At 50.6% G+C, this 18,382-nt stretch overlaps 1 protein-coding gene and 1 long non-coding RNA gene across 2 annotated transcripts; both read left to right on the forward strand.

Moving 5' to 3' along the window:
* On the forward strand, positions 1-5,752 carry LOC116870053. Its single transcript, XR_004383171.1, has 3 exons — positions 1-165; positions 2,107-2,306; positions 5,705-5,752. It is a non-coding gene; the product is annotated as an uncharacterized LOC116870053 (long non-coding RNA).
* Positions 5,753-8,096: 2,344 nt separating this feature from the next.
* LOC116870007 (butyrophilin subfamily 2 member A1-like) lies at positions 8,097-16,722 on the forward strand. The gene is made up of 7 exons (XM_032861703.1): positions 8,097-8,181; positions 8,921-9,268; positions 13,332-13,613; positions 14,881-15,081; positions 15,451-15,468; positions 15,567-15,606; positions 16,528-16,722. The coding sequence occupies exons 1-7, from the start codon at positions 8,097-8,099 to the stop codon at positions 16,607-16,609; spliced, it is 1,056 nt and encodes a 351-aa protein (XP_032717594.1). The 3' UTR covers positions 16,610-16,722.
* Positions 16,723-18,382: the final 1,660 nt, after the last annotated feature.

Consider the following 18,382-nt stretch of genomic DNA (forward strand, 5'->3'; position numbering starts at 1 on the left):
CTCAAGTACACCAATGCGAAATACAAGAGGCTTCACCTTACAGAAGCTCATCTGATAAGGGGTAGGGTTAAAAAGTCAGCAGGGCCTGGGCATTTGAAACTGAGTACCCAGAGGAGACTGGATATTCTAAAGTCAAACTTCTCGAATTCCACAAATTGGCCTCAGGTAAGGTCTATTTTTAAAACAAACAGAAACAGGGGCTAAAGGTATTTGCTCCATTCCATGCATGGATTAGCCTGTCTGTGCAAGCCTTCAGACTCTTTGTCAGTTCGAAATTACCATCGCCGGAGCTGAGAACAACATTTCTAGAGAGTACCTCTCTTTTGGCTGGTGACAGCCCCACAACAAACAAACAAACAAACACAAAAACAAAGCAGAAGAGACTGCCAAGGTTTATTTGTTCTCTGGAGTGGGGCTCGCCTCTCAGGTGTGCTCCGAGTAACAACAGCTTTCCCCACTTAGGCTGAGGAACTCATCCACCAAATTCATGTTTTTCTTCCAGAGTATAGCATTATCTCTGGTGATTAGCTGTCCAGCAGTGGTGGGGGATGGAGAGGGAAACCAGAATGGGACGCATTTCCCAGCATCCCTTGCAGCTTGGAGGGGGGTTGGTCCACAGACTGATTCTCTGCAATAGAATGTGGGTGGAAGTGAGGTGTGTCACCTCTGGGCCAAAGCCTTTAGGAGTGGTCACATTTTCTTCTTTCTGGCCCCATGTGGAGGACTCTGCTGTGAGAGATGGGGACTCCCAGATAAGGGGTCACACCAGCAAAACCTACCTGCCAACCAGAAGCAAATGACAATTAAGTGAGTGAGACATTGATTACTGTTGAATTAAGCCTCTGACATTTTGGAATATCATTGTTACAGCACCTAGCACTAGTCTAAGCAATATATATGCCTGCCGTGTTCTGGAATATACAGACATAGCAACCGGTCTTCAGGGAGGCAATGTTTACAAAAGTTTCCTCACTTTCCCCAGCTCAGGAACCCGTCCTGATGCAAATGACATCAGAGGAATTTGGTGACGTGCGTCTTGTCATGTACCTGGGCACATGACCTTATCAACAAGTCTAGGGCTTTGGCATGTCTGTCAGGCAGGATCTGGGCGGGTGGGGGGGAAGTGCGCCTTCCGCAGCCCTGGCCTGAAGTTTAACATCCAGTTTGGAAATCAGGCTGCTGCTGCAAGTCAAATTAACATGGATCCTCCAGGCAAGAATGAAATGTTTCATTCTCATTGATAGGATTTCGAGCTTGAAGCTTTTGGTAGCCTCTGGATTTGAAAGATCACATTTCCCAGCGAGTAGGAAAGCAGGAAGCACTCAGAGAAAGGGCTCATTTGCGTCTTTGTGGGGGCCGCATGACATGGGGAGAGACAGTATTCCCTGTTAGCTATGCAGTTGGCTTTAGCAAACGTGTCTATTATCCCAGCCTGCCGACCGGACAGGCCAAATTTTTACATTCCGAGCTAACTCGCTGTCCTCACTCCTCTGTCATGCCATGCCCACTGCCATTTTACTGTGTCTCTGAACTCAGCCCCATCCCTGTCCTCAGTCCTTCACAGTTTTATGGTTTTTGTGCCTGTCATTCTTCGAGGGATCTCTGGGGCCCTCGGGTCCTCCAGAACATCTGGTTTCTTCTTGCAGGAGCACTTCTCCCAGCAGGTGCTGGGAACGGACAGAAGGGAGCCCTCCTGCTTCCAGAAGCCCTTTTGGAGGCAGTCTTGATTCTCATTGGGCGTGGCCAGGTGCCTTGGGCCCCACTGCCAGTAATGTCAGGAATGGCCAGGCATTTAGGAGCTGCGGATCCCCAGATAAAAATAATCCACTGACCATTCAGAGTGGACAGTGGAAAGGTATTTCTATACATATTTCGAGTGCTGTATTGGCGCCTGGAGAATTTCGTAACTGCATTCTTCCGCTTGACGGGTGAGCTAAGTATCCGGGGGAAACGCACTGATGTCTGCCACTTACTTTAAAAGGCACAAAACAAAAAAGGAGGATTGAAGTACATCAGAGAGAGAGAATAGGGGGCTGAATGGAAGGCTAGATTATGTGCTAAGTAGCGGCCCAGAGCTGGTCCCCTGAGTGTACGCTGCCCTCTCAGCCCCTGGCCTCCGGGGCTTCTGCTCATGTCTCCGTGGGACCTGGGGGCAGATGCAGAGTTCAGGCTCCAAATCCACCTCGGAAGTCTCCTGGCTCGTCACTAGGAACTCCTTCCCCCACCTTCCAGCTGTTTCTGTGATGCCTTTGAGAAAGACACAGGTTTTCTTCCAGGAAGAATTCCTCCTGACCCTGTAGTATCAGGTAAAGAACTTTCTCGTTCTGCTCCATGGGGTCTGAGGGTTTACTTGTGTTCCCAGTAGCTTCTGTGGCCCTCTGTGTGCACACTGCTGTGGGCCCCAGGAGGCTGACCTGTAGGCAGCCGAGTTTCTCCAACCGAAGGCCCCCAGGCACACATCCATGGCCGAGCAGGTGGTCTTTATGACCTCTTGCAGCAAGGGGAGCATGGGCCAGGTGGGAGCTGCAGGGTGTCTCCAGAAGAGGGTGTCAGAGAGGCATAGAGCCTGGGCTTGTGTCAGGGAATTTGGGGGAGGGCTTATGGAAGCGGGGCTTTGCTCTGGACTGGGAGCTCCCAGGGAGGTGGGGGAGGTGTTCTTTATCCAGCTGCTTAATAGGTCTGATGGAGGAGGAAGACTGTGTGCAGGGAGGCAAAGGCTGTAACAGGTGAAGGTTCAGCAGTCTGCCGAAGCCTCTCTCCTGGCGGGATGTTTGGTCCCTGCAGCGGCGGGGACGGCGTTCATGTTTTCCTCCACGTTCACACACAGCTGTTGAGTGACCTTGTGTCATCTCCATCCATCGTAGTGACAGAATGCTGTGGTCTGATGTTGCTGTCCGGTGAAATCACTTGTGTTCAACAGGACAGAGACTGGGCTGATGGGCAGGGGCTGAGGGCCGCATTCTTCCTCCTCGGGCACCCTCTTGCCTGTGGCTTCTGGCTCACCATGATCCATGGGGAGCCACAGCAGACGCTGGAAGAGGGAGAGAGGAGAGAGAGAAGTCTGGGTACTTATGCCCCCAGGCTCTCTCCCTCCTGGGCCGCCTGTGGCTGGCTACACGTAGTTCCCCTTCAGAGGTCGCACGCAGCACCTCTTCAGAGAGCCTCTCTACATGCCTCGGTTCTTCTAGGTCTTCAGAAGAGCCTCCTCTTCTCCTCCTCCTCACCTGGGGGGTGGCTGGTGCCAGCTCCACCATTCCTGGCCCTGCAGTATAGCTCTTGCCCACATTTTGTAAACAGCTCCTTGGGAGACCCTTCTTGTGTTATCCAAGGTGAGTGTGCTGTCTGATGCCCGTTGAGAGTCTCCCCAAAACAGGAGGCTCCCCAGAACACAGGCTCATTATTCCTTCCACAGTGCTAGGCTCTGATAGCACTTTGTTTGTTTTGTTTTTTGAAGATTTTATTTATTTGACAGACGGAGATGACAAGTAGGCAGAGAGTCAGGCAGAGTGAGAAGAAGGGAAGCAGACTCCCCACTGAGCAGAGAGCCCCATGAGGGGCCCAATCCCAGAACCCTGGGATCATGACCTGAGCCAAAGACAGAGGCTTTAACCCACTGAGCCACCCAAGAGCCCCTCTGATAGCACTTTGTATTGAAGTTAAGCATTATGAAGATGGCAGGATCCTTCTGGAGCGCATGACCACTGGCTTTAGTCCCCAGCCCCAAACCTGGTGGAGGAGTGCCAAGGGAAAGAGCCCGCCAGCTAAGGCAGCAGCTTTGGGGGCAAATAGAGCAGGTCAGTGTACAGAACAGCAGCTGTGAGCCTGAAAAGGGCTCTGGGGCAGGCAGGTCCTGTGTCATCCCAATTCCCTCCTGGGCCAGATAAAGACAGCCCGTGTCTGCATAAGAGGAGGGGCCCCTGGACAGTCTCGGGGACAGTGTGCTGAGCCAGGCTCCATAATGGAGGGTGTAGGTTCATCTGCGGTTGATTTAGTTGACTCAGGTCCTTGCAGTGAGTGTGGGGCACAGAGCAGTCATCCCAGGCCTCCTCGCTCCAGACAAGCTTCTTTCCCCCACAAAGCTGTTTGGGCCAGAATCTCTGCTAGGTGATGAGAATTGGTCAATATTAGACCCTTAAGAAAGACAAATGGTAAAAATGGGGGGAAAAATACAGACAACTCGTATCTTAGAGAAAGAGCTAATCTCCGTAAAATAGAAAACAACCCAGGAGAAAAAGGAGCAAAGGACATCAATTCTTTGTTCACAGGAAATGACACATGAAAGTTTCTCTATAGAGAACAGGTCTATATGTCAGAGGGCACTTCTCCAGAAAAGATCCTTCCAACTGTTGGATTCAATGCTTGGTAAAATGTCTACCTAATTCCATCTCTTTGTTCAAAAGCTGACTTTTGAGTCAAGGACTTGGGTGCCCGCAGTCTACTTGGGAAGTGACCCCAGGAAACCCAAGTTCATTTTCTTTTTCTTTTTTTTTTTTTTTTTTTTTTTTTTAGATTTTATTTATTTATTTGACAGAGAGATAGCGAGAGAGGGAACACAAGCAGGGGGAGTGGGAGAGGGAAAAGCAGGCTTCCCACTGAGCAAGGAGCCTGATGCAGGGCTTGATCCCAGGACCCTGGGATCATGGCCAGAGCCAAAGGGAAATGCTTAACCAATGGAGACACCCAGGTGCCCCTAAACCCAAGTTCAGAAATAAAGGGGGGAAAAAGTCAGCTAAGTGAAAAGTGGCAGAAAGGGTATGTTAGCTAGTTGGTCACTGTCTGGTCACCTGGGCCCAACTGACCAACCCCATATGCTCAGAACCCTCCTGGCAGGGGTGGGGAGACCGGGCCACTTACCCACAGTCCCCGCCCCCCTTTGGGTGAGCGTTGCCCCTAGGGGTGGCCTCTGCCCTGCTCTTCCAGGTTGGGCTGCATTGACGCACAGGAGCAAGCGTCCTCTGTGTTAGAGAAAGCTCTCGGATGGAGAACAGCAGCAGGCACCTGGGAACTTGTTACCTAACAGGAAACTGCCTGCCTGACGTGGACCTAGGGGACATGGGGTTATACATCAACAGCGTTCTTTACAAGGCTCTGCCTTGGAGAGTGTAGGGAACACCTGGTAACATCTGTCGCCCCCCCCCACCCGCCAGCCCCATCCACATAGCAGCTGTTACTTCTGTCTTCCAGTACATGTCCATGTACTGTGGCCCTGCTGCCCATGGCCGATGCACAGAGATGGGATCTCGTCCCGACACCCTACCCAGTCCGGGCCAGAGGAAGTGATGAAGTTCTAGAACATAGGTGAGGGTCGGTGGGGTGAGGTCGGGAGCCAATGACCAAGAAAGAATTCTTGAGACATCTTTGGTGCAAAATAGTGGTTTATTAAAGCCTAGGGACAGGACCCGTGGGCCAAAAGAGCTGCTGCCCTGGGGTGGTGAGGGATGGCAGGTTACGTAGGATAGGGTAGAGGGAGGTAAGGAAAAGGGAGATTTCGATAGAACTTTCATATGCTGAAGAGGACCTACAAGATACTGGAGGCCTTGAGCCTTTGCCATTGTCAAGGTCATTTTTCCCCTCTACCAAAATATTAGCATTAAGATAGCTGGGGGATTCCTAAAGAATGTCACATGTGTCCCACCCAGGAGTGGGGGTGGGGGAAGGTTGCAGGGGGGTCAGCTTTTGCTTTGCCCTCAGCCTCCTTCATCAGGAGGACTTGCCGGTTTCGACTGAATGGCCCAGCGCTGCGCCACCTGTCACACGTGTAGCAGGAACGTGTGGGAGGTTCTGGAGGGCAATTCTCATCCATGGTGTGGTCCTGAGAAGGAAAGGTAGGTGGTGTCTGGATGGACAACGTTGCATGGGGGGCCTCCCCCTTAGCTTTCTCACTCAGGCATTGAACAACAGCTGAGTGCAGAGCAAGGGCGGAGCCCTGTAAGGGAGAGAGGACTCGGGGCAAGTGTTGCTCCCAGGGAACACGAACTCCAGTCCCTGCAAAGATGTACACTCGTGCTGATGGGGTTGTAGAATATTGGTGAGGTTCAGTGGGGTGAGGTCCGGAGCCCACGACCAAGAAAATTCTTGAGACTGTCTCTGGTGCAAAATGGTGGTTTAGTAAAGTGCCTGTGGGCAGAAGGGTCTGCTGCCCGGGGTTGTGAGATGAGGCTCATTGTGTACGAGGGGGTTGGAGGAAGTCAGGAAAGAGGGAGGTAAGGAAAGAACTTTCATATGCTAAAGAAGTCTCACTGGATACCAGAGGCCTTGCCATTGTCAAGGTTGTTGACCCCTCAAGTGAGGCATTAGCATTTAGATAGTTGGGAATTTGGGGGAACAGTACACTTGGCCTCTGGCCTGCAAGTTACAAAGACCTTAATTGTATTTACATTTCCTTGTGGAAGCTCTGGCTCAAGCGTTTGTAAGTAAGCTGAGGGAGACTTGCAGAGGACTGTGATCTCTACAAGTTAACTATTTGTTTTTCCTTTAGGGCAGCCAGGAGTACCTGAGGACTGTCACACATACCCATAGGGGGGGGGTTGCGGGGTGTCAGCTTCTGCTTTGTCCCCAGTTTGCCTTCTCTTCCTTCATCAATGCCACATACACAGCAATAACAAGACAGGATGGAGTAGCAGGCAGAACCGGGAGTCAGAGGAGTTCTGAGAACACTGCCGCCTGCCTCCACACTCTGAGCTATTCTCGGAGGAGGGGGGACAGGAAGGCTAGGCTGGGCCTCCAGAGGCTGAAATGGAGAGCGATGGGGGAGTGAGGGGGTGCGGGAGAATGGGTGTCAGGACTTTGAGCCCTGGGATACAAGGCCATTGCAGTTCTGAAGTGAATCAGGGATTTGGAAGCCTCTGGAGGAAGCATGTGGGCACTTGGGGAAATACTAAGAAATGTGCGTTGGAAGATTGTTCTAGAAGAAAGCTATACAGTAGCCGGATTGGGTTCAAGGAGGGGAGCACTGTGTGGCTGTGGGGGTGTTGGCTCAACCAGACCATCCACAGGCCGACCATGAAGCCCAACGGAAAAAGCCTTTGCTGGGTGCCATCTTCCAGCCCCCACTGGAACGGGGCTCTCCTCAATACCTCTCAGTGGTTTTTGAATGAATAACAGGGCGTGTATAATGGCTACTGCAGCTCCCCTACCCCTCCTGCATTCCCTCCCTCTCTGTCCAGCGTCCCCACTAGCTTCCGCGCAGCCCCAGCAACTGGAACACCTTCCTTGGTCCTTGGAAGGGAGTCGCTTCTGTTTCCCTCATCACCTCCCTATCTCTAACCACTACATGCTCATCAGTCTACACACAAGAGGCCGCTCCTGGGGGTTTTCCTGCTTCTGAAAATTAGAAAAAAGACTTTTAAACATTCAGATAATCCCAAAAAGCTACACGCAGCTGTGTGATTTTAAACTTAGTGTGTATTCTGCCTAGTGACTGGTGAGAAAGCAGGCTCAGGGATACCATTGGCTGGTTGACACACAGCTGGCCAGCCCTGGGCTCTAGACCATTCAATGACAGTTAGGGACTCTGTGGTCACAGTGGACCCAGTCCCAGGTCCGGTGTCAGCACACAGACTAAGGGGTGGCGAAGAAAAGGGTTTCTTTCTCCGACAAGTTTTGTTTCCACATTGTGATTATGAGATTAGAGAGAAGAAGGACAATAGGAAAATCTTCATTTGAAAGTCGGAGGAGATAAAATGCAGTGGAGAATTCAAGAAGGTGAGAAAGGGAGGGTGGGGCGGCCTCATCGTCTTCCGTTACCTCCCCGCGCTCTTCGGGATTCCAGGGGAGGTTGGGGGTGGGGGGACGAGGAAGGGTATGGGATGATATCAAGTGACACCTGAAGAAACTCAACTCTGGTTAGAGAAGTGAGCTTGAGAGGGCAGAAAACTGCCTCCTGGATCCTCGCCTTGTGGCTTATCTGTGGAATGTTTAAGGAGTCAGTCTATAGGGAGAGGAAGCGCACTGCCCAACACAGAAGTTGGGGTGCTGAGGATCCCAGTGCGGGTCACAGGAAAGTTTGACTTCCATCAGAGCTGGTGCCAAATTTCTCATCTGCACCCCCAGGCCTTGCGTCAATGCTTCTCCAGAGAGCCCAGTCTTTGGCACGGATGGAGGCTGCCGCTGCTTTGCGCTTCTCCACACCCCGCTTCCTTCTGTCCTTCATGTTCCTCAGCGGCTTGGGCCTGCTCTCAGGTAGGGGCTCCTGCCTCGAGCTCCTGCCAGTTCTTCAGAGGGGAGAGAGGGCACTGCAGTCTACAGAGAGGAAGAGCGAAGAAGGCCTGCGGTTGGGGTCTGGCAGCTCGCATTCTGCACCCGCTCCCCGGATGTCGACCAGCACTGTCAGCAACCCAGGGAGAGCCACAAAGGCGGGCTGCACGTACAATTTTGGGTTTTCCAGTAGCTGCCTTTAGAACAGCAGAAAGAAACAGATGAAATAGATTTTGATAATGCATTTTGTTTAACCCTAAATAACCAGAATATTGTTATTTAAACTTTTAATTAATGTAAAATATGAGCAGTGAGCTATTTGACCTTTTTTACTCTAACATTTCCAAATTGTGTGTATTTCACACTTAACAGCACATTCCAGCAGGCGCTGGCCTGTGGCTGCCGTAACGGACAGCTTGAGTGTTAGGGAAAATCAAAGCACAGGGTCTGCAGGAGGTGCTCTATGGACTCTGTGGTCACAGTGGACCCGATCCCAGGTCCACGGCTTTCCATATGTGAAGCATATATGTGCTCCAATAAATATAAGCCTCACTGGGTACCCCCACCAGGCATCTGTGGCTGCCAGCCAACCTCAGCGGCCTGCCCCCAGAATCCTCTGGTGTGGCCTTAGGAAGATTACTTTTGTCCCCTGGAATATCTGCTTCCTTTCTTGCCTTAGATCTTTGATAACTGTGTCCTCTGATTCTGCTCCTTTGTTGAACAGCCCCGTTTACTGTCGTGGGGCCAGCTGATCCTGTCCTGGCCATGGTGGGAGAAGACACCATGTTCCATTGCCACCTGTCCCCCGAGAAGGACGCAGAGCACATGGAGGTGCGCTGGTTCCGCGCCCAGTTCTCCCCGGCAGTGCTCGTTTATAAGGGTGGACAGGAGAGGACCGAGGAGCAGATGGAGGAGTACCGGGGAAGAACCACCTTGGTGAGCGACCACATCAACACGGGGAGTGTGGTGCTTGTCATACACAACATCACAGCCCACGACAATGGCATCTACCACTGTTACTTCCAAGAAGGCAGATCCTACGACGAGGCCATCCTGCGCCTGATGGTGGCAGGTGCGTCATTTCATTTTGCTGGTTGCTTTTTCAGGGTGACCCTTAGGGGTGGTTTCTCTCCTAACTTCAGGCCCTATTGCAGCCCAGCAGGTTTTAAACAGGGAAGGTGGTGGGAAGCCTGGGTGGCTCAGTGGGTTAAGCATCTGCCTTTGGCTTAGGTCATGATTCCAGAGTCCTGGCTCCTTGCTCAGCTGGGAGCCTGCTTCTCTTTCTCCCTCTGCCTGCTGTTCTCCCTGCTTATGCTTGCTCTCTCTCTGTCAAATAAATAAAATCTTAAAAAACAAAACAAGAACAGGTAAGGTGGCTTCCTCCTCCCCAAGGACCAAATGAATGGATTTGCCCTGCTACACTGTGGGCATCAGTTCCTGAGAAGCGCACACAGCACTCCACTGTAGCCTTGAGCCAGAGAGAGTGTTTGACGCCTACAGATAATTTTTTTTTTTTAAGATTTTATTTATTTGATAGAAAAGCAGGGGGAGCAGCAGAGGGAGAGAAGCAGGCTTCCCACTAAGCAGGGAGCCCAGTGGAAGGCTCCATCCCAGGACCCTGGGATCATGACTCCAGCTAAAGGCAGACTCTTAACTGACTGAGCCACTCAGGTGCCCCGCTCTTCCTCTTTAATAGATACTATAAATTTGTTTTCTAAATTTCTTTTAAAGTGTTTTTTTTTTGTTTTTTTTTTTTTTTAATTTATTTGACACAGAGAGAGTACAAGGAAGCAGAGCAGCTGGCAAAGGGAGAGGGAGAAGCCTCGTATCGCATTGACCAAAGCAAGTCATGTGGTGGTCCTCCCAGTACAGGAGAGGGGAACTATGATCTCAACCTCATTGCCTGGGGAAATTTCAATTTTTTTTTTTTTAAGATTTTATTTATTTATTTGACAGAGATCACAAGTAGGCAGAGCGGCAGGCAGAGAGAGAGGGGGAAAGCAGGCTCCCCGATGAGCAGAGAGCCCGATGTGGGGCTCCATCCCAGGACCCCGGGACCATGACCCCAGCCGAAGGCAGAGGCTTTAACCCACTGAGCCACCCAGGTGCCCCGACAATTTTTTTTTAAAGATTTTATTTATTTATTTGACAGAGATCACAAGTAGGCAGAGAGGTAGGCCGAGAGAGAGGGGGAAGCAGGCTCCCTGCTGAGCAGAGAGCCAGATGCAGGGCTGGATCCTAGGACCCCGGGATCATGACCTTCTAAAAGGCAAAAAAAAAAAAATTCAGAGTGGGAAAATTGCTTTTTGCACTCCCTCACATCACAGACATTCGATAAGTCATTCAGAAAACACTTAACAGACCACTTCTATGTTTAAGTCACTGTTCCAAGTAACAGGTCAAAACACTGAAGGAAAGACACCAAGGTTCCTGTCCTCATGGTGCCCATGTTCTAGAGAGTGCAGAGAGCCAATCAATACGATATTTAAGAAAAAAATAAAGGATATTTAAACTATCCTAGCTGGTGATGAGCACTGTAGAGAAAATAAAGCAGAGAGGGGCTGAGACTGCAAGGTGGGGGTTGGGAGAGTAGCTTTCCTAACGGGATGGCAGGGGAGCACAACGAGAACGAAGTGAGAGTGAATTGCACCCCTTGGGAGCTCAGAGGACCCCGCATGAAGTCTCAGCACAGCACCCGGAAGCTGCGTCTGGAGAGGGGACCATAGACTTTCTCATCGAACTCTTGACTGTCAGAGTGAGAAGAGCCACTGTCCGTAACTGCATGGGGACAACATAGGGACAGCCTTCATCTTGATAGTAATTTTGCCGTTTCTGACCTTTCCCCAAATGCCAGTGTAGTGAGAATGACTGACATGTCCAGATGATTTCTTTAAAGCATGATAAAGTATCAAGCCTGTTGGCCCCACAGGAAAACGAGAGAATTTGACCAGAGGAGTTGGGCAAGGCTTCGGAATAGAAGTGGCATATAAACCAGGATTTCTAGGAGTTTATTAATAATGGTTTTAAGGTATGACCTCACTCTTGGGGCCATTGTATTATACTTTAAAAGAAATGTTTGAAGGCTGGACGAGCTTTAAAATACACCTAAATAAATCAATGGCATTTCAGTCAGTCTGCCCAATGGAAGTAAGGCTTAGAGGACAGGGGCCTCAACTCGTAGATAGTAGGAGACGCCATCTTTGTCACCTAGAAGGGCATATGAGATTAATAGAAAATATTGAAATATTGTGGCAGGAGGGTTTCTCAACCCTGGTGTCCTGACTCTTCGTAGCAGCACTGCACGGCTCACCGGAATGGGTATGTATGTGGCAGGAACCCTCTGTTCTTTCCCTGTAAACATGACCTTGGCCTGACCCGCCCAGTCTGAACTGAGTTGTAGAACTGCTTATTGTTTTTGCTGGTTGGTTGGTTGGTTCACTGGCTGGCTGATGTTGTCTTTTTAAGTCTATTGTCTCAAACTCGCCTTGACTAAACCCCGTGCAACCCCATTTTGTTTGTAGAATTTCCTTCCAACTTGCCGAATTCTTTTGAGTCTTAATCACAGTTCAGAGTGTCTGCACCAGCCTTTCAGTGCACAGTTGTTTTTTTTGTTTTTGTTTATTTCTTTTTGGCAAAAATCAGATGGAGCAGGTAGTACTGAAACTTACATGATTGCTTTAATTTTGTCTTTTGTTTTCATTTTGTCTTTTAATTTTTTGGATTGCCTTAACAAAGGAATTACTTAAAAGAAGTTTGGATGTGAGGCTTTTGTGGCTCAGTGGGTCTGCCCTTGGCTCAGGTCATGATCCCAGTGGCCTGGGATGGAGTCCCGCCCCAGGTCCCTGCTCAACTGGGAAGTCTGCTTCTTCCTCTGCCCTTCTCCCCCCACACTTATGCTTGCTCTGTCTCTCTCAAATAAATAAATAAAATGTGTTAAAAAAGATTTTTAAATTTATTTATTCGAGAGAGTGGGGGTAGGAGCAAAGGGAGGGGGCAAGCAGATCCCGTGCTTACTGCAGAGCCCCACATGTCTTGATCTCAGGACCCTGACATCATGATCTCAGCCAAAACCACGAGTTGGACGTTTCACCGGCTGTACCACTCAGGCGCCCCCGTAAATAAAATCTTCAAAAAAAAAAAAAAAAAGATTGGATGAGACAGTGTTGTCTAACAATAAACAGGAATTTTATTTCGCTGAGCTGCTCTAAGGTAAAATCTAATTTAATTTCATTAAGAACTTTGGATGCTCTCTAGATCCCTGGCTCCAGAAGTCTCCTAGGTCTTGAACCACTCATCCATTCTATTAGAGACTTTTTTCTTTTTAAGATTTTATTTATGTATTTATTTGACAGAGGGACACAGCTAGGTAGAGGACACAGCCAGAGGAGTGGAAGAGGGAGAATCAGGTTTCTCGATCCCGGGACCCTGGGATCATGACCTGAGCTGAAGGCAGACCCTTAACAATTGAGCCACCCAAGCGCGCCTTTTAAAGACAAGAATAAGTTGGGAAGAACCTTGACTCGGGATTTTCTGTGACGTTCTGCTGACATTGAGGGGGTGATATTGTGATCCTGAGGATCCCGGGAGCACCCAGATCTTCCTAATTGGTAGATGTTGTGGAGAGATACAAGGACATCCCCTGGCTAATTGAGCCCCTGGGAGGTACATGTCTCTGAACTGGGGTAGGGGTTGGTTCTGCATTCTGGTTCTCTCAAAAACCAACTACTCCTGATGACCTGTGGTTCACATGCAGCCTTAAGCTGGGACAGAAGGGACTGTGTCTTGAGGTCAAAAAGTTTCCCAAGATTCTGCTGGCCTGGCAGGCTTCTGTCCTTATCAGATTATTCCCGAGCTTGGGAGACAGGCACTGTGAAGTCCTCCCAGGACGGAGGGTGAAATCCTCAACCTGCTTGTTTCAGGTTGAGCAGAGACACACACACAAGTGAGACAAGCAGACCCTCTAACTGAATGAATCAATCGGCAGTCACTTGGTGGGAGACAGACGGGTGTGACTCTGTGATGGGGTCACGGGTGGCACACGAAGCCAAGTGCATTGTCAGCCTGCCCTCCGAGAGCTGATCCAAGACACTTAGGCTGAGACACCTTGTTAGCTGCTTCCTGGTCTCTGTCCCCAGGCCTGGGCTCTAAGCCGCTCATTGAAATGAAGGGCCAGGAGGATGGAGGCGTGCGGCTGGAGTGCACGTCCGGAGGGTGGTACCCGGAGCCCCATGTGGTATGGAGGCACCCTCACGGCGCGATCATGCCGGTGCTGGAGGAGGCTTACACGGTGGACACAGAAGGCCTCTTCATAGTCACCACGGCCGTGGTCATCAGGGACTGCTCGGTGAGGAACGCGTCCTGCTCTGTGATCAACACCCTGCTTGGCCAGGAGAAGGAAACCATCATTTTCATCCCAGGTTGGTTCCCTGCCCTCTGGAGGCTCATCACGCCGAGGTAGGGTCTTCAGACAGACCGGAGCCTGGAATAGGGATGGGGAGATAGAAGCAAGGGGCCCTGAACCCCAAGGCCTCTCCTCCTGTCTTTTCTCAAGGAGAAAATCAAAGTCTTCTCTGAGAGTTGTTTCTCTGTCCTGGTCCTTCTCCTGCAGCATTTTTTTTTTTTAATTTATTTATTTAAGTAATCTCTGCACCCAGCATGGGCTCGAACTCATAATACCCTGAGATCAAGAGTCCCACACTCTCCTGACTGAGCAAGCCAGGTGCCCCCTGCAGCCATTTTTAAGCATTTAGAACAATCATAAACGGAGAGTGGTACAGGCAAGGGAGCCCTACACTCAGGGAGGGGGTGTTTTCTATCTACAGACATGCACGAATTCATCCAACAAATACTTAACAAAGTATCACCTGTGTTCAAGGCACTGTTCTCAAGACCAAAAATGAATCAGTGAACAGAATACATAAAGATCCCTACCATCATGGGGCTAACATTCCAGGGTGGCAGAGAGCTATAGCTGAAATAATTTAACTGTAGATTATATCAGATGGAGATAAGTACTGTAGAAAAAAACTGGGGGAGAGGACGGGGAGTGCTAGGGTATAGGGGAGTTGTAATTATAAAGAGGATGGTCAAGGAAGTCTTCACTTGAAAAGATGGCAGTTGGGCAAGTAAGGAAGGAGCTGTGCAGATACTTGAGTTGCTTGCTTCTCTGTAACCAGGGAGCAGGAACAGCACATGCAAAGGGCCTGAGGCAGGAGCATGTCTGGCAGCTTTAAGGAACCCCAAGGGGCAGGTGTGGTGTGTGGTCAGTCAGGAAGAGTTGGGTGAGTCTGTGTGACACAGGGTTTTGAGCAGAGAAGTAGCAGAATCTCACTCAGCCTGCTGGGCTGACAGACTGCAGAGGGTATGGACAGAGGCAGGCATTGGGGAATTGCAAGCTTTCAGGCAAAAAGGAGTGGTGGTTCGTGCAGCGTGGTGGCTGTGTTCACCCTGGTCCTTCCCATGGTGACTCCAGGGATCCCTGCTTTTTTGGCTCCTGGGCCCCCAGCCCTGGCAACTGCTATGGGATGAGTCAGTGCAGAGTCAGGGTCTCTGTCCTGGGTTTTGGAGAGAGGAGCCAACGGAGCGGGGACCCCAGGGAGCACTTCCCATGGGCATCGTGAGGGGCTCTGTCATCGGGGGTCTCCTTTCTCTCACTGAATGGGACTCTTCTGGTTCCCTTTTCAGAATCCTTTGCTCCCAGCATGTTTCCCTGGACGGTGGGCCTCGCTGTCCTCCTGCCTTCTCTACTTCTCTTCATCACCGGGAGCATCTGTCTCATCAGGAAACTCCACAGGGGAAAAGAGGTTGAAAAAGAAGAGAAAGAAATTGCATGTAAGGAACTGGAGACAGACCAGATGGAAAAAGAGAAAGAACGTCAAATAAGAGGTAAAAGAATAGGAGGATAGGTCGCTGTCCCACAGGGCCACGGTTCTGTCAGCTAGAAGCCTGGGGACAGGGAGGAAATGACCAGAGACTGCAGCAAGGGGCTCGGACCCGTGGCATCCGGGGACCCACCCCCCAACTTCTGCCTGCTTGCTCCCATTCTGCGGACTCAGCACCACGCTGCCAAACAGACACAAACCTAATAAGTTCCCATAACATCGAGCCACCAGTGCATGGATTGTTTCTGGAATCTCCAGAAGCAGTGGGGCGGGGGGGTGTTCACGAAGGGCCCACCCTCCCTCGTTTAACACAAATTCAGATTCTCTGATTTCTTCTATTGAAGACATGAAGTGGTTTCTCTTTCTTTGTCAGAGCAACTTGAAGAACTACGTAAGTGTACCATTTCCTGAACTAGTCCGTGCAGGTTTGCGCTCTGCTCTGTTAGCCAGCAGCTCCTGAAGCTCGTCTGTCTGTCTGTCCCATTGCAGGATGGAGAAGAACCTTGCTACATGCCGGTGAGCGCCCTGGACATGCCCTCAGGCCTCTCCCCGCTGGCCCTGAGGTCTCTCCCCAGCCAGCAGGACCTATTAGAGCAAGTGGACAGGGGGTGCTGGGCGGTGGAGGGGCTGGGATGCGATCGCTAGCCACACCCCTGCAGCACTGGGTCCCAGCTCTGCCATCAGGGAACCCAGGCGATCTTAGCATAATTTCATCTATTACCAGAGCTTCATCCTAACGAGCACTTTGCATCTTACGAGTTGTCCCCTTCTGCTCAAAAGCACCCAGGAATCCAGGCTTTGCCAGTTACCGTGGTACTCCAACCTTTCCTCTTTAGGTGAATTTCAAAGCTCCCAGTCAGACATCTCAACAACGTGGGGAGAGGAGAAAATCACGTTCACACGACAGCAGTGTAGACCAGCTGAGTAGCAGGGAGGTGGTAGTACGTGGGCGATCTGCAGAATGGCAGGGCTTGGAAGCCTTTCCTACATCCAGAGAGGTCAGACCCTTGCAGAAGCAGGTAGAGATGTGACCTTCCCTTTTTCCCTTGGGAAGGGGATGCCCTTGGGAGTCATCTCAGTCAGTAGTCAGCTGGTGAAACTGGTGGAATCCAGAGAACCAGTGAAAGGAACTTTGACTACCCAGGAGTCTGCAGGGGAAATTGGCATTAATTGCTTCACTGGGAGAGGGGGTGGGGTGGGCCTCTTGGTTGGTTTAAGCCAAATTGGAACGTTCCTGACTAAAGAGAGTCCCAGAGACCATATGTCTTGAATAGAAAAGGGAGCAGAGTGGAGAATGTTGAGAGAAAGCGGGAGCCATGAATTTCGGTTCCTTTGCTAAACTTCCCACGTTTTTAGAGCCCAGATGATCCCCTACCTGAGGCCAGACTCCTTTCAGACAGGGTGGAAGTGCAGTCTCAGGGGTTCTGTGAGCCAGCTGCCTGGGAGTTGTGATCAAGGGGCCTTCGTGGAAAAGGCCGCCACACAGGGGTCTCCCACCACCTTTCTGGGACCTCCCTGGGGTCCAGGAATAACACCATCCCCCAAGACCCCAGGCCTAAACCAGAGACTTCTTCTGCAGCCGATGTGGTCCTGGATCCGGACACCGCTCATCCTGAGCTCTTCCTGACAGAGGACCGGAGAAGCGTGAGACGAGGCCCCTCCAGGCAGAGTGTCCCCAACAACCCGGAGAGATTCGACTGCCGGCCTTGCGTGCTGGGCCTGGAGAGCTTCTCCTCAGGGAGGCATTATTGGGAGGTGGAGGTTGAAAACGTGATGGTGTGGGCTGTGGGGGTTTGCAGAGGCAGTGTTGAGAGGAAAGGGGAGGCCCTACTGGTCCCCCAGAATGGCTTCTGGACCCTGGAGATGTTTGGAAACCAGTACCGGGCCCTTTCTTCCCCCGAGAAGATTCTCCCCCTGAAAGAGCGTCTTCGCCGGGTGGGCATCTTTCTGGACTATGAAGCCGGAGATATCTCCTTCTATAACATGAGGGACAGATCACACATCTACACATGTCCCCGTTCACCCTTTTCTGGGCCCCTAAGGCCCTTCTTCAGGCTGGGGTCTGATGACAGCCCCCTCTTCATCTGCCCTGCCTTCACGGGGGCACAGGGGCTCCTGGTGCCAGAGGTCGGCTTGATTCTCCACAGGATGGGGACCCATCGCCGCAGCCACCGTGAAGAGTTTCCTGGCCTCAGAGCCAAGTAGAGAAGCCTTGGGCCGTCTCTGCAACCAGAGCACAGCATCCCGGAAGGAAATGGGCCCTCCTTCCCTGTCCATGGAAGAACTGAGGGGAGGGAAGCCACAACTGGAGGTCAGGGACTGGGGAAGCAGCCGGGGAGGTGAGAGCCACCAAGGGGTACGAGTGCTGCAAGCCTCACCCTCACAGCCGAGGGGCTCAGGAGCTGATGGTCCATTTCCAGCCCTCCCCTGAGCTTTCCAGACCACACAGCAAAGCTCTCCCGGCCTAGAACTGAGCTGAAGGATGAAGACACATCTTGGCCTGGCTCAGGTGTCCCATCAGTAAACTGGGAGTCAGTACTCCATTCTGAGTATGGCCTGAGGTTTAAGGTCCCTACTGAGCAGGTGAGTACTGAACCAGGTAGATCCCCAGGTTCAGGTTCAAGGGGAAAAGCAGCACTTTCCAACTTTTTGACCTCAGGCTGTCTTTAGACATTAGAAATTATTGAGGGGGGCGCCCTGGTGGCTGAGTCGGTTGAGTGTCCTACTCTTGGTTTTGGCTCAGGTCTTGATCTCAGGGTTGTGAAATTGAGCCTTTCATCCAGCTCTGTGCTCAGAACAGAATCTGCCTGAGATTCCCTCTACTTCTCCCTGTGCCCCTCCTCCTACTCCTTGCTGTCTCTCTTGCTAAATAAATAAAATCTTAAAAAATAAATAGATAAAGATTATTGAGGACCCCAAAGAGCTTTTGTTCATTTGGGTTTTATCTGCCCGTATTTATGGCATTGCAGATGGAAACGGAGACATTTTAAAATGTATTTAGGACACATTAAATAGCAATAATAAACCCATTATAAGTTAATATAAAAAACATGTTTTATGAAAATTGTTTCCAAGGCAAAATAAATTGTATTGAGAAGTGTGGCATTCTTTAAGTTTTGTACAAATCTAATATCTGGCTTTTACTAGAAGATGGGCTGGACCCTTACATGCATGTCTGCACTGAATGTTGGGGTATCACAAGCTGGGTCATCTCTAGATGACCACTGTACACTAGTGAAAGAATGAGAGCAAAAACAAATAATGTCATTATTATTATTATGTAAATAGTATTAACCTTGCAGACT

Source organism: Lontra canadensis, unplaced genomic scaffold, assembly GCF_010015895.1.
Source record: "Lontra canadensis isolate GAN:19392208 unplaced genomic scaffold, GSC_riverotter_1.0 scaffold21, whole genome shotgun sequence".
NCBI lineage: Eukaryota > Metazoa > Chordata > Mammalia > Carnivora > Mustelidae > Lontra > Lontra canadensis.

Excerpts from the sequence above, each read along its gene's own strand:
- LOC116870007 (XM_032861703.1), top strand. The coding sequence starts at position 8,097 with ATGGAGGCTGCCGCTGCTTTGCGCTTCTCCACACCCCGCTTCCTTCTG. Across the intron at positions 9,269-13,331 it reads CCTGCGCCTGATGGTGGCAG|GCCTGGGCTCTAAGCCGCTC; the intron begins GTGCGTCATTTC and ends CTCTGTCCCCAG. Across the intron at positions 13,614-14,880 it reads AACCATCATTTTCATCCCAG|AATCCTTTGCTCCCAGCATG; the intron begins GTTGGTTCCCTG and ends TTCCCTTTTCAG.